This window comes from Benincasa hispida, chromosome 6 (assembly GCF_027475165.1).
Source record: "Benincasa hispida cultivar pf3 chromosome 6, pf3_genome.v1.1, whole genome shotgun sequence".
In the NCBI taxonomy this organism is placed as follows: domain Eukaryota; kingdom Viridiplantae; phylum Streptophyta; class Magnoliopsida; order Cucurbitales; family Cucurbitaceae; genus Benincasa; species Benincasa hispida.
This window is the reverse complement of record NC_143483.1, coordinates 29,794,737-29,810,884: the sequence shown is the minus strand read 5'-3', so window position 1 is coordinate 29,810,884 and position 16,148 is coordinate 29,794,737. Positions and strand designations below refer to the sequence as shown.

Genomic DNA, 16,148 nt, shown 5'->3' with positions numbered 1-16,148 from the left:
ATACGATAATTGCTTCTCCGTCTAAATGATCGTCTACCTCACGATTTATCTAAACAGTCGTATATGTTTTTTTTAAACGATCGTTCAACTTTTCCTAAACAATCTTGTAGCTCGTCTATGCGATAAGCACTTCTGCTATACGAAAGCACTGTTTTCTCTCCCACTTTCTTATTGCCTACATGACTCATTTGTCCTCTGTCTTCTACCAAATTCACCAAAGCCCACCCTTTGGGTTTTCATTCCGAGAATACCCGGGGCTCATTAGTGGTGGTGTCATCCCCATTTCGGCGTTCGTGTTCGCGTTGATCGTGCTATTGCAATCGACATTCCCACCGGGTGTTGATAGATCTGTTGGAGGAATCCACTGCGTTGGGGTTCTGAAGTTCAAAGATAGTCTTCAACTGGTATGGACCCCTTTCCCTTTTAATTATCTTGTTCTGACATGTCGATAATTAGATTTATTTGCATAACTGTATGTGTTGAATGTATATCATTTGTACTGCGGTCACGGTGAGATCGTAGCGATCTGAACACGCTCATGGAATTCTCGGTATGAGATCCTTCAGATGATATGTTACTAGCAAGAAAATCTAAGAAGGATTTAACTCATGTCAAAAATCTCCTAAAGAAAGAATTTGACATGAAGGACTTGAGTCAGTCTAGAAAGATCCTTGGGATAGAAATTCAAAGGGACAGAACGTCCTCAACCCTAACCATAAGTCAACTAAGCTACTGTGAAAAGGTAATAAACATATTCAATATGACAAATGCAAAACCAGTTACCATACCTATTGCTACACACTTTAAACTTTCCTCTGAGAATTCACCAAAAGAAACAAACATAGAACTTTTGACTCAAATGTAATCAATTCCATATAATCAAGCAGTAGAGAGTCTAATGTACTTAATGATATCTACTAGACCAGACTTATCGTACAACACTAGTTTAGTCAGTAGATACATGTCTAACCCTGGAAAAAGACATTGGGAAGCAACAAAATGGATTTTAAGATATCTAATTTGGTCTAAACAGTCAAAATTAACATATCAAAGATCTAATGAATCAAATTTAGAGCTATATGGATATGTTGAATTAGATTTTGCAGGTGACCAAGACAAAAGGAGATCTCTAACAGGTTATCTGTTCTTATTTGGTCCTAACTTGTGTTGGAAAGCAAATTTATAGGTAATCACAGCATTGTCAACCACAAAAGCAGAGTACGTGGCTCTATCAGAAGCAATAAAGGATGCATTGTGGTTAAAAGGATGGATGAAGTACTTTGGTATTAATCAAACAGTAGTTAAAATCTACTGTGATAACCAAAGTGCCATTCACCTTTCCAAAAACCCTCAATATCATTCAAGGACCAAACATATAGATATTAAGTATCACTTTGTCAGAGACAGAATAGAGAAAGGAGAAGTCAAGGTGCTAAAAGTTCATACCACTGAGAACGCAGCCGACATGCTTACCAAATCTGTGAGTAAACTCAAGCTTGCTAACTGTCTTGGTCAGATCGGGTTTTCTGCTTCCTGAAAAAGAGTAAAGACATGTTAAATCTAGAAGGAGAAGAGGTTGCATGTTGAGCTTAAGGTGGAGATTTGAAGATTATAAGTTCATACATTCAACATTCGAGAAGCTATTTCACATTTCTTTAATCTTTACAGTTAGTTATCATAACTACTTGTATAAGAAATTAGTGTAAATACTCATCATTTACAAATTTTAGATACAACAACTACATAGCTTCAAAAAGATCTTGAAAGATCTGTAAAAGAAAAAGAGTCTGTGACTTAGCTTCAATAAAAACTTTCCTTCCCGTGGACATAGGCTTTAATAGCCGAACCACATACATCGCTGAGCATTTCTTCCCTTTCTTCTCATCGTCTACAAGATAGCACGATTGTTTACCATTTTATTCATATCGTCTAGAAGATCGACAAATCGTCTACCTTTTCCTTCTGCAATCGTCTACACGATTGCATATTCGTTTACCTTTTCCTTCTGCCATCATCTACACGATTGCAAGACTCCTCCATCATATACTCGAAGCAGTCACACAGATCAAACAAGAAAGTATTAGGGTTAGAAGAAAGTAAAAGAACACAGAAGGCGGAGAACGAGAGAATCAGAGAGCAAGAGAGAGAAAGAAAAATTAATTTTGCAATAAACACCCATCAGAAAAAAAAATCATTCTTTCATTTTTCCATTAGACAAAGAGTAGTGAGACAGATCACGTGTAAGGCATGAACTGAAAAATCGTGGGTACATAATAGCCAAGTTTTCTACCAACCAAAAGTTTTTTGGGCAAAAGTACTGGGTTCTCGGTTTGGATCAGCAAAAGGCCTCACTTTATTTCATCATTTGGGCTAAAAGTTTCATTAATTCACAAAAGCAAGCCCAACAAGGCCTTCCTCCAAAATGCCGCACTCTCTTCACCGACCACCCACTCGCCCTTGCCACCAACAAGATCATCTCCGCTCAACCTTGCTTTTGCTCTTTAAGGCCTACTCTGGCGCCTCCCTCCGCAATCTCACTTCCCAAATCCTTCATCCTTCCCGTCTCAGGTCCTACACTCGTGGTCGCAAGTGGGTTTTGTATATTCTTCTTAATCGCCTTCAATCCCACTCTGGATTGAGAAGTTTTGTCTGTGTTTATCATTTTCAAAACTTCATGTTCTGTTAGTTGGTGTTGTGCTTTGTAGATAAGTTTGACCAAACCCACATCAAGGAAATTGGGAACGTGCAACGTACGATGCTGGTATATATTGGGCATTTCTAATTTTTGGCCAAAATTGACCAACATTTTGTTTCGAAATCGAGAAGTGATAATCAGAAAGAGATGATGATCAAGTACGATGCTGGTATATATTTTCACTCTCTTTGATGATCAAGTTTCTCAAAAGATAATCAGAAAGAGATGAGAATAACAGGAATGAAGAGTGGAGAGAGACCAAGAGAAAGGAGAGAGAAACTATAAATATTTACGAATAAAATTTAATTTAATAAAAGGTCGCAACCATTTAAGAAACAACAAAAACTAATAAAGACGTGTCTTTGATCAAATTAAAAATTTACAAGTGTGATTGGAATTTAGGGATGCTTTTCGTAATTTTTCCTAAAAAAAAATCACTAATATAAACATAATATTAATAATTAAAACTTGAAGTAAAACCAAAAACCATGCCTCTATATGGCCAATTCATATCTTCCATTTCGGTGTGGTGTTTTGAAGAAAATTGCTGACAATATTTTTCTTTTATACAAAGCAAGTATTTGATGGTAAATTTGAAACTTATAAAAAAAAAACTAGCTTTAATAGATAAGAGGTCACCCAGGTCCAATAAAAGGGAGCACCAATTCTCGACTTTTGATTTTATATTTGGCATCATAAACAGGGAGTCATAAACCATCAAAATGTACAACATTACAAGGACATGGGAAAGTCAGCTTTCAAACCAAAACTCCTATAGATGACAAGGACCATCATCAAAATGGAAAATCACAGAACAAACAATGGCAGATTCTTGTGTTCGGAGTGAATGGTGACTCGGTTCCTTCGTAAAACCTATACACAATTTCATTTTACTTCTCCTATATGCAATCATGTCTGTATCACTACTAAAAGGAGAATCTAGCAACCTCTTCATCTTCATCCTCATCGATGGCATCATCCTCTTCGGTAAATCTTTCGTAATCATCATCATCTTCATCTTCTTCATCAATCTCTTCATCATCATTGTCAACAATCTTAGTTTTATTCTTGTCATCCTTCAAACCGGTGCTCAAAACCACGGTTTGTCCCTTGGAGCTCTCCATATCTCTCCTCAACTTCTCCATGTTTTCCCGTCGGCGCTCTTCCTCTAACCGCTGCTTTTCGGCAACTCTCTTGTCAAGCTCTGCCCTGAAAAAAAAAAAAGGCCAAAAGTAGCATAAATATCAAAGTTGTTGCAACTTTCAAACCTGTACAATCGTTCTCTAACTGATAGATTTACAGATGAAAAGATTCAGAGCTTTATTTGGTCTAGTTACTTGTAGTTTTCCATGTACTCCTCGGCACTGGATTCGATTGCTTTAAAGAAAGAATCCATTCCGGCGCCAGAAACTGCAGAAACTCCAACAGATTTCAAGTTCTTATAGAACTCATCCAGCACAAGGGAAAGACTATGACTTAGTGTGGAGGTGTAAGATTTATCAGAACTGACTGCAACTTGAAACGCTTCAAAATCTTCCATCCACTGCATGCACAATTCCTTTTTTAACATTCTCAAATTTCAAGAGCTTTGTAATACTATTGATAATCTAAAGAGGGAAATATAGAGCGCAATAATGTTGATGTGTCTATATACAGGCAAAGGTTCAAGAGCAGATCTTTATTGAAAATGAAGCATTTCTTGGGGGGCAAAGGTCTAAGTTTTCAATTGAGAACATTAGGATTCTAACTATATTCTCTCTTTCTTTGTTCCTTTTTAATAACACTAGGATATGCTCATGGCTCACTCCACCCCACTATTCATTGGGAGACTTTGCCCACTACCCTAGAATGGCCTTAATAGACAATACCAGTACGGATTTTAAATTATTATGTTTTCCATGGCTTAAACTTGGACTCTTGAAGGGTAGGTCTTTACCAGCAGGGGTCACCGCTTGGGTGATTCCACTCTATTATATAAAAAAAGTAATTGAAGAAAGCCCAAGTTACTATGGCGAATTACCTCCAAAGCAAACTCGTGTTTTGCCACATCGGTCTTATTAAAAACCAACACAACTGGCAACCTTGTCTTGTAGAGGATAGAACAGGCATAAAGCATGTTGCTCATGAATGTGACTGGATTAGATGAACGAGGTGTATCGACAACATAAGCAATTACAGTGGGAAAGGTGGAAGCAAAAGCCTCAGTAATGATGGCCCCAGATGCAGACCACGTGAATATCTCGATCTGACCAGGAGTATCGACAAGGACATAATCAAGCTGATCTGCTCGTTTTTCAATCACTGAAATTACCTGAGATTACACAGTCCAACAAGAAACTTTTATACGATAATACAGCAGAGTATGTTATGTATAGTATAAATTTAGAAGAAATACTATGTACTAAAATAATATTGGAAATATGCAATCAATATCAACTTGATGCACTTGATGTGAGAAAGCCATGACTTCTAAATATACACGAGCATTAGTCCTGAACTTTCACGTTAGCATAAAATCATCTTTTACTGTTCAGAAAACAAATGATGAAAAACATCATCATTCCAAACTGAAGGCCAAGGGAGTATTTGGCTAAGGAGTTGGACCGAGCGAAGTTTGTTTGGGTCAAGGAGTTAATAAGCCCCACAACTAAAAACATTAATTTTCTTCACAATTCCTTAGAATTCACAACTCTACACCTACCCACACCCCCTAAAGATCCCTGGAGGTGGGGAAACGGAATATGCTTGGAATATCGTTTGCTGTAATGGGAAAGTGAACATAAATTAAGAAAGAGATACATATGAAATTTCACCTCATCAAATTTGGTGGCAAACAAGTTAAGTGACGTTAAAATTCCTCCATTAGGCCCAAGATTGAATTGTTTCATCACTTCTTTGTACCGCACAGTATCTCTTATATCAATATTTGCACCAAAAGGTAGTGTCATTACAGCAGGATCGAGATTCATTACATAACCCCTGATATTTGATGCATGTGTGTGGCACACCAGACGATGAAGCAAAGTTGTCTTCCCACTCCCTGGAAAAGCCACATCATTACAACAATGTAACATTAAACCGAAACCAATAACATTTCATTCAAATAAAATAAAATAATAAAATAAGATAGCAGGTAGGAGCCTGTAAAAGCTAAAAGAACAGAACATTCATAAAACTCTTGGGTCACCTGGCAAACTTGTTTCTGGAAATGGTTCTCAAAATAAGACATCTACAAACTTGTTTTATGTTGCACCCCATGTTTTCTAAAAACTTGTTTCTGAATCACAAAACAATGAAATGTTTTGTAATCACCTTTACTTGCTTGGGGGTCTCCCCTTTATTTCATTTATTCAATGAAATATTCCTTATCTAAAAAAGAACCACAAAACAAACTCAACCTCAATTCCGTAGATATCTTTTTTCTTACAAGGAACACAGAATTTTTCATAGATGAAATAAAATTTTACAAATAAGTAGCAAGAGCTTACATGCAAAAACGACAAACAAACAACTAAACAAATACAGAAACCAACTAAAAGACCCAAAAGCCACTAAACAAGAATTTTATCCAAACAACTAGGTCTAAGACCCTCCTAATATAACTAGCAAAACACTCCAAACAGCAAAATCGAACTTTTTACCACCTCAAAGACCTTGCAATGGGTAAAATAGCAAGAATATCTTCAGCTTCAAGTATCAAATCAATCTTAAAACCACCCACAACATCCTGTAGCCAAATGACCTCAATAGTTGTGACAACAAACAAGACACAAGCTTGGAAAACACATTGATTGACTTGTCAAATTGGCAGTTTTTTTTTTAAATTAGGACAACCCGCCTAACCCTACAACATTTGAGTATACGGAAACACGTAGGATATTAAATACTAAGTAGGTGGCCAGCATGGATTGACTCATGACCTCTTAGCTCTTTATCAAGGTCATGCCCTCTATTTACCACTAGGCCAACCCATGATAGTTAATTGGTACCATCTTATTCAAACCGAAAACTTCATGATAACTTCTTTATACCAGAAACATAGAGTTGATTTGGTAGGACAACCAACAGCTTCAGAGTAAGGTTGAAAACCAAAGCTTGAAAAACCAAATGGTAAAAACAACAAATGGATATTGAAGATCTTTTAAGATGTCTGATTTTACAAATTGTCAAGATACTCTTTCAAATATTTCTTCAAGGAAAGGTTGAGTTGAGACATATGAAACATCAACCCAAATTTAATCTCATAATCCATCTATCCACTGCAGTTGCACAAAACTTATCTAACAAGCACACCACTCAATCTCTTTACGATTGACAATGTTACAAGAACAAAAAAAATAACAAACAAACAAACAAACAAACTTTCAAGAATAAAAAACAATCCATCTCATAGACAAGGTTGTATATTTGAATATAAATAAGCATGTTAGACCTTTTCCCTCTATTTTTTCTTCTCTATTTTCCCCTTCTTAATTCTTCTCACTTTTTTGTGGTCTCTCCTTATCTCTATTATTTAAACCATCTTATTTTCTCTTTCCACTGTCTAAAATCTCTGTTCTTAAACTCACTGAAACTTTTCTATCTCTCACTCTATTTCATCCTTTTCATCTTTCTTTGCATCCTCAACGGGGTACAGATTATAATAATAATAATAATAATAATAATAATAATAAATTTTTTTATTTAGAAAAAACCTTAGAAGCATGGAAAAGAAGATACAATACAGAAAATAATATCCAAAACCGAGACCTTTCATAGCCTAAGAAGTTTCCCAGAGATTGACCGTATTTAATTAACATGATCTTATACTAAAGAGGCTCTTATCCCTGATGGAGCCTCCACATGCATTCAAATAGGATGAAATATTTCCTCTCTCAAATTTCCTATGATCAAGTTTCTGAACTACTAGGGAAGGGTGACAAAGCCCCACCTCACCTGGTAGAACCTCCTCAATCTGGTCCTAGATATGGGATTCTGGAAACCGAAGGAACATGGGTAGGCAAGTGGGCATACTTAAAAATATACCTTACAGAAGTTTAAGTCCATCCGTCTCAAAATAGGGGCAATATTTAGTTTTACTATTTGTAAGTGATGAACTTCAATACAGACACCATGGATTTTAACACTAAGTTAAGATTAACTGCATCCACAAACTTCCACAGTGACAAAATTTTTCATTGAAAAATACCTGCCATCCCTATGACAATGATAATAACTGGTTTTCGCCTGAAGTTTGTGGCTGAAGACCCTGCATGCCCAGATGATTCTTCAATATTTAAGTTCTTAATTGAATCAGCAAGCTCCTCTTTTGCTTTACCCTTATCCTTAATATCAAAATACCAAAACGACTACAAATCAAGACCATCTCTTAAATTCTTAACAACTTATTGACCAAGGCAGTTCAAATGTAACCAAAACACATACACACACACAGAAAGTAAAACCCACGCATTTTCTAAAATCTCATAACTAAGTGATTAATGCACCAAACAAGAAACTTAGAAAATAATTTCCTCCAACTTATTGAACAAGGCAGTTGAAATGGAACCGAACAAGAAACTTAGAAAATGATTTCCCCCGACCTTTTAATGCACCAAACAGAAAGGAGCTAAATATTTTTTGAAGAAACATGACAAAATAAGATTATAACTCCTCAATATTCAAGTTCTTAATCGAATCAGCAAATCCCTCTTTTGCTAACCCTTCTACATACATATGTATATATATATAAACTATCCGAAAAGAGGAAAAAACGGAGTCATATATATATATATATATATATATATATACACACACACATGTATACATATTACAAAACCAGATGTGTTTTCAACATATTATTGGAACATGGTCAAAATGTGACCCAAAGATACACATACAACAGAGAAAGTAAAACCAACTGTCTATTTAAAAATCTCACAACTACTGGAGTAAAATCCTAAATAGACGAGACAATAAACTCAGAGAATAATTTCATCACTTTCTTACGCACCAAACACCAAGAATTACCATATATCCAAAAGAAAAACAATACAAAAAAAAAAATTATACTTAAGGAAACTAAAGGTACTTAATATACATTTGAATCTTCAGACTCCATTGGCTTGCACTCAGTATCATCGTATGATTTATGACCCACATCAGAATCGATATCCATTGTTGGCTGAAACAACAAACACAAGTTGATAAATCAGTGAAATAAAGCTCAGACTTGTTCTTACTCTCCTTTTCTCCCGCCTGGTCTCTGAGAGAGAACAAGCCCTGAAATCCTAGCATAAATGCAAACGAAGACTCATGGTCGGTCTCACCCACCACAATATTAATTTAAAAACTCATCAAAAGCCAAAACCAAAAATAATCTACCACAATAAATATGGCCGAGGACATTTTTCCATCGATCAAAAAAAAATTCCCTCAATTAACAAACATGTACAAGAAAACAAAAGGCAGAGGGTAGAACACGGTAGTTCGAGAGTCAAACTTTGCCGCATTCTTTTTCGTTTGCTATTACAAACAAAAAAAAAAAAAAAAAGAAAATCAAAATGACTCAAAGTTTCTTTCATTAGACAAGTCTTAATTTGAGTTCTCAAGTGAGAAAAAATACGAAATGGAGATAAGGAGAATATCGGCAACAATAAGAGAGTAGAAAACCAGTGCAAACCGCTAGGAGAGAGGCTACAGCCGCACGAGCGGAAAGTGGGGGCGGCGGCACTGAAACGAAGAAAGGCGGCGGCGACGATGGCGGCGACACTGAGCTGCTGAAATGGAGAAGTAGCCGGTGAAAAGTAGCTGCTGAAATGTAGTCGGCCTGCGAAAAATAGGAATGGGAAGAAAGAAACAGGCGGGATGGACGGGGTCAAGTAGAGTTAGGGCATTTCTTTTAATATTTATAAGGAAAATCATCCAACTTCCATATTAGTCAAAACCGTTGGTATGACATAAATGGGATATAATGCATATAGAAAAAAAATCGAGTAAATATCAATTAATATCCATAAATTTTGAGTTATATCAATTAAAATCCTAAACTAAAAATTATATCAATTTGAACCCTAAATTTTAGAAATTATATCAATCTTAATTCTAAATTTTTGGAGTTGTTTAATTTAAACCTCAAACTAATAATTCTACTAATTTAGATCCTGCACTTTCATAATCGTATTAATTTAAACCTTGAACTTTCATAAATATATCAATTTAAACTCTAAATTTTCATAAGTATATCTAAATAAAATATAATGAAAGGTTTGAGTTGATACAATTATGAAAGTCCATGGTTTAAATGATACACTTATAAAATTTTAGGGTCTAAATTGATATAATTATTAGTTTGGAGATTAAATCGATACAATCCCAAAAGTTTAGGATTTAAGTCAATACAATTATAAATTTCAATAGGTAAGGAACCAAAGTTGTAAGCCCACACGACGCATACACATAAACTAACAATGAACGGGTCGAGTTTTGTAAGTTCTTGAAATCAATGAAATTTTTTTTATGGATTCGTGTCTAATATATCACGATATATGGATGGTAAAGATGGAAAATACTGGGGTTGAAGACACATGAATTGAAGGAATTGAATTACTAGCGGAGGCGTGTGATTACTTTCCTTCAATTAAATTCAAGAAATTCAAGTTACAAAATACTAAAATATAGTGAGTTAAGCATGCTTTTGTACAAGTTACAAGGAAGAAGAAGTTACTATCTTTGAAGAACCGTCTTCAGAAACTTCTCTTATTCTTGATGAAAACACAGCACGTATAATTCTCAAACTGAACACCATCAACAAACCTTCTCTGCTACTCTCTGGACAGGGAAGGGATGATGAGATCCTCTTGAAAAAGAAGGGAATAGTGTTATGTAGAGAACTCTTCTCTGCAAGTTTTGAGAGAGAGTTTTCTGGGAGAGTTTTCTTCCTATATGTCTCTCCCTCTCTTTTTGTAGAGAGTTGTTGTATTTTCTATGAATAACACAATCCACGTAAAATAAGTGAGGGGGTTACAACTTCCTTCCCAAGGGATTATTTAATTTAATTAAATCTAATTTAATCAATTCATTTATTAAATATCATATATTTAATTTAATGTATGTATGAATCGTATTCTAATAGACAATGCTCTCGTAACTTATAGTTTTAATATGGACCTCATTCAAATTAATTTTAATCTATAGATTTAATACAAATTCAATTCATATTAATTTAACATTTGAATCTTATTCAAATATTAATACTCTCTTATTATATAGTTTAAATTTGAATATAATTTAAAATGAACTATATATTATAATGTATCTATATACATTATATTAATTATATTATATACAATTAACATAAATTTCCTTAAACTAATTTGAACATTTCAAATTCTTTCAACACTAAAATCTTTGTTTCACCCATTGTGAGCTAGCAATGGACCTAATGGACCTACAGTTATAAGCTCCAATGATACGATATCAATTAATTAAATTCTTTAAATAAATTAATCAATTTTCATTAACTATAGGGGCACTCCACTAAAAACTCATAGTTGCACTCTTATGAACTGTAGAATATTTATGTGTCATTAATTTAACCATTTCATATAAGTTAATCCTTCACAAGTTGTTCGTAACTATAGCTAGATCAAATTATCATTTTACCTCTGTAGTTACCTCTTGGTCCTTTAAGTACCACTGATCATTTAATGAACTTTATGGTTCGACCATAAACAAAATCCTTCTCGGACCAGTGAGAGGGTAAGGTCTCATTGTTCAAGTTTTGGAGTCAGCACTTAAGGGAATAACTTATCTACTTACTCTAAATATGGGAATGAGTGAATTTCATCTGGTGTAACTATGTTTCCAACTCACCACTCAGTCTCATCCTTGAAATGGTAGGAATATTGAGGTGGTGACTCGAGCCACTCTCACCCATACAAATCAAAGGACGATCTTCATGAGCATGAGTTCATAGCTCATTTAAGATTGAGATCGAGTTACATATAGTCATCATTTGAATATTAATCTCTTCAGTTAACAGTATTACAAAGAGAGATTATATATTTTGTGGTCCGGTCTTATACAAACTCATTGTATAGGATACCCTCACTCACATGTCTCCACGATTTGGATCAAATCGTTTGTAACACTTACAAAGTGGGTCATATCGACAGTGTTACTAGGATAAGACACCCAAGCTTATCCATATATTATAGACCTTTTAAGTTATTACTTGAACACAATCCATTTGTATGTTAACAACATATTGTTTAAGTTACATTAAATAACCTTGGATCTTAGTTTATTGGATTTGAGTCATGTAAGAAAATAAATAACATTTTATTTATTAGAATAAATAAAAAAATTGTATTTAATAATTTGTTTAGAAATTTACAAACCACGAGTTTAGGGCATAAACCCCAATATGATTGTCACATTCTGCTTCATCAACTTCTCCCTATTGGTATTTGAGCATACTTATAAAAGAATGTGTCCACTATTATTGTTGAATTGTGTGCATTGTTCCATGATATATGTGCAAAAACAATATGTATCAGTGAATTGAACCGATTACAAGTAGATATCATAGTCATAATTTACAAGTTGGAGAAAATCTTTTCGCCAACATTCTTCGATGTAATGGTGTATCTTGTTGTTCACTTACCATATGAAACCAAAGTGGTTGGTCCAGTTAGTTAGAGTTGGATGTATCCTATTCAAAGAAGTTTATGAACATTAAAGCAATATGTACGGAATAAAGCACGTCTTGAGGGATCTATAGCGGAGACATTTATAATGAATGAATCATGGAATTTTGGTTTGAAATATCTTACTGGTATTGAAATGAGATTCAACAAAGATGAAAAAAAATGATGATAACATTCCCGGGTATGAGATGTGTGGTAAATTTGAATTTTTAGATAGAGGGTATGACCATTAGGGTGTCCAACTTTAAGGTCATTATTAGCAAAGGAGAAACACATTACACATGGGTATATTCCCAACAACCGTAAAGAAATAAAAGTTTATTGCAAGTACGTTTTGAACCTTCTAATGACCGATTATAAGGTACAATATGCGAAATAACATTTTTTTTTACAACTCTTTGTTATCGTGGCTAATATAGGAAATACGTGAGATTAATTCGTTCTCAAGAACATAACGCCTCTAACCTATATATAAGACATCAACATAAAATTCATAACTGGTTTGAAACTCAGGTAAGTGTATATAGTATTGAAAGTAGAGAAATGTAATTTTATTATTATAACTAGTCATCGTTTACATATAGTGACTTATCAAGTTCTACAATTGCATGATGGAGAAAATATGTACGATAATTTTTATTCATTGTCAATGGGACCTTCGTCTGAGGTGTACTCCTACAGTGGATGCATTGTCAATGGAGTATGCTTTCACAATATATAGCGTGATAGTCGTTGATCTACACAAAATAGTGGAATCATGGTAGCCAAAGAGAGTGATAGTGAAAGTGTCGACTATAATTTTTATAGTGTCTTGGACAATGTTTTGGGCTTTCAATATGCAGAGAGAAGACATGTTTTTTTATGTTCGAGTGTACATGGTTTGACATAGATAACAAAAAAAAAAAAAAGAAATACAAATGGATTTAGGATACAAATCAACTAATACGTCTCACTTTCGATATGTTGATGAACCTTTCATTTTGCCAACCAAGCACAATAATTTTTTTACCTCAACAACCCAAATTATAGTAGTAAGTGGAAAGTTGTTTAAATAGTAAAAAAAATAAACAAATATGAGACGTGCCAAAAGTATAAGATGTTAAAAATGAACAAATAGAAATGTTAGAAATCGTGGGTGGAGTTAGAGTTGAAAAATTCATTAAGGATGATACTTTATATAGAGATGAAATTTATCCTATAGGTTTGGAACGACCGATAACAACTTCATAAACAATGAAGAAGAACATGTACAATTAACTCAGAATAGTTAGAGTGCTTATGAACAATTTGATTCAAATAACAACGACGACTAACCATGTATTTATTCATTTTTCTTTCCTAGTTTACACATATTTAATTATTATTTTAAATCGTTTTATCTTTTGTGTGTGTATACAGATACAGTACAAACCCAAATAGGCAAAATGAGGATGAATAAGAATTTAATAAGGTCGAGAACACTCCTCTCATGAGATCTTCTATAGGTGATACTTCAAGTTAGTATTCGTACAAATTTTTGTTTACTAACATATATAATGAACTGATTCAATTTTATTTTTTAGACAGTAGTTTTGTTGAAGGAACTCTAATGAGAGAACCTTGAGTGAAAGCGAATCAACCAAATTCCATTTTCATTGAATATAAAGTTTACAGTAAACAATAAACAAGATATGCATTTATTTCTAAGTCACAACATGTGTTAGAAAGAATTAAAAGGTTTCAAGAAACCTCACCTTTGAAGACCTTTTCTTCACGTTTTCCCTCAAACAGATCACGAGCGACCTTCTTCGAGATTAACCTTGAACAAAACCGGACACTACCACAAAAGTTACATTGGTATTCTCAGGGTGAGAACCCAAGAGCGGTGGGCTCTGACTATTTTGGTTATGAGGGAAAACTTAATATAAAGGAAGAAGATTGAGAACTCTCTCACAAAGAACTCAGAGACACGGAACACTTCTGCCATTTACACTTTCTCAATCTCTCAACCAACTACTAGAAGAAGAAAAAATATAATTTTCTTTTTATTCTCCTTGCCAAATATAACCACCACCCAAGTGGGTGAGAGAAAAGAATAGGAAGGGAGTTGTAACTCCCTTTCTTGTTATTAAAAAAAATAATAATATAAATATAAATATGATAACTAACTTATCATATATTAAATTATATATTATATCAAATATAACATATAACCTATAGTTTTGATATTGTATCACATACAATATAACCTATAGTTTCTTCCCTCTCTTATATAACATTTAATATAAATCATATGTATATTAAATTAACAATTATGAATCCAATTCATATTAATAATATTCGAATCATATTCAAATATTTATTTTCTCTCAATTAAGCTATAATGTATCAAATACATTATAATAATTATATCACATATAATTAAAATAACTTAATTATGTCATATATAATTAAATCCCTCTACTAATTTGAAAAATTCAAATTAATCTAAAAACTTATTCTCAACTAAATCCTATTGAGCTACCAAGGGGACCTCATGGACCTATAGCTTGAAACTCCAACGGTATATGAATATTTAATCAAACTCTTTAATTAAAATATTCACCATCCATTAACCGTCGGGCACTCCACTAAAGACCGACAGCTGCACTCTTTGCACTATAAATATATTTTTGTGTCCATTGGATATAACCAATCAATAGTACGATGACCCTTCACAAATTGCTCGTAAGTACAGCTAGGCCAAATTACCGTTTTGCCCCTTTAGTTACATCTAACTCCTTAAGTACCACTGATCCCTCTAATGAACGATAGATCAAGTCCAACTATAACTAAACCCCTCTCGGACAAGGAGAGGATGTGACATCACTTTTTTTATTAGGTACCCTTTCTCTTTGTGGTATTCCACCCCTTGCCTTCAAGATCCGAAATCAGCCCTTAAGGGAGCAATTTATCTACTTACCTCTGCCTCAGAGAAGGAGTGAATTCCATCTTGTGTAGTTGTGTTCTCAGCTCCCCAATCAGACGAATCGCCAAAATGGTAGGCTTGTTGAGTCAGCGATTTGGCCACTCTCACCCATACAAATCAAATGACCGCCCTCATAGACAGGAGTTCACAACTCACTCAGGATTCAGGTTATGTTACCTATGGTCATCCTGATGAAATGTAAGTCTCTATTATGAACGGTGTTATATAATGAGACTAAACATTTCGTAGTCCGATTTTATATAAACTCTTTTGTACAGAATATCCCCACTCGTATGTCTATACATGAATGATCAGGATCAGATAATTTGTAGCACTTTACAAAAATTGTAACACCTACAAAGCGGGCCATACTCGTAGTGTTACCAAGATAAGGTACCTAGCCTTATCCATCTACACAGACCATTTAGGTTATCACTTAAACATGATCCATCCGTATGTCTCTACATACATGTTTAAGTTACAAAAAAATACTTTGGATGTTAGTTTATTGGTTTGTGGTTAATGTAACTAAAATATTAAATATTTTATAGACAATGAATAAAATATCATATATTTTATTAAATACATAATGAGTGTGTTCAACAATATTTACAAACTATAGGATCCTACGAGATTTAGGGCATCAACTCCAACATTTGCATCTATTGGAAAGAAACGTATGCATTCCCGTAACATTCAAGTGGACAAACATGTCCTTCAACATGGGAGAATTCGTATTGAAGTCAATGAAGATTTGAAGAAGTTGATTTGTGTAAATGCTACATGGTTTAGTAATGTGATCAGTGAAAGAATCGAA

General features: G+C 34.1%; 1 protein-coding gene across 2 annotated transcripts; it reads right to left on the bottom strand.

The window, feature by feature from the left end:
* Positions 1–3,339: 3,339 nt before the first annotated feature.
* QQT2 (P-loop containing nucleoside triphosphate hydrolases superfamily protein) lies at positions 3,340–9,616 on the bottom strand. 2 transcript variants are annotated; one of them, XM_039034653.2, is made up of 7 exons: positions 9,357–9,616; positions 8,775–8,858; positions 7,884–8,019; positions 5,509–5,735; positions 4,716–5,006; positions 4,033–4,238; positions 3,340–3,904 (listed from the first exon to the last, which is right to left on the bottom strand). In XM_039034653.2, exons 2-7 carry the CDS (start codon positions 8,850–8,852, stop codon positions 3,622–3,624), a joined length of 1,221 nt encoding a protein of 406 aa, XP_038890581.1. In that variant the 5' UTR covers positions 8,853–8,858; positions 9,357–9,616; the 3' UTR covers positions 3,340–3,621. The 2 variants fall into 2 exon arrangements, with proteins under 2 accessions (XP_038890581.1, XP_038890582.1); XM_039034654.2 differs by having other exon boundaries at positions 9,347–9,586.
* Positions 9,617–16,148: the final 6,532 nt, after the last annotated feature.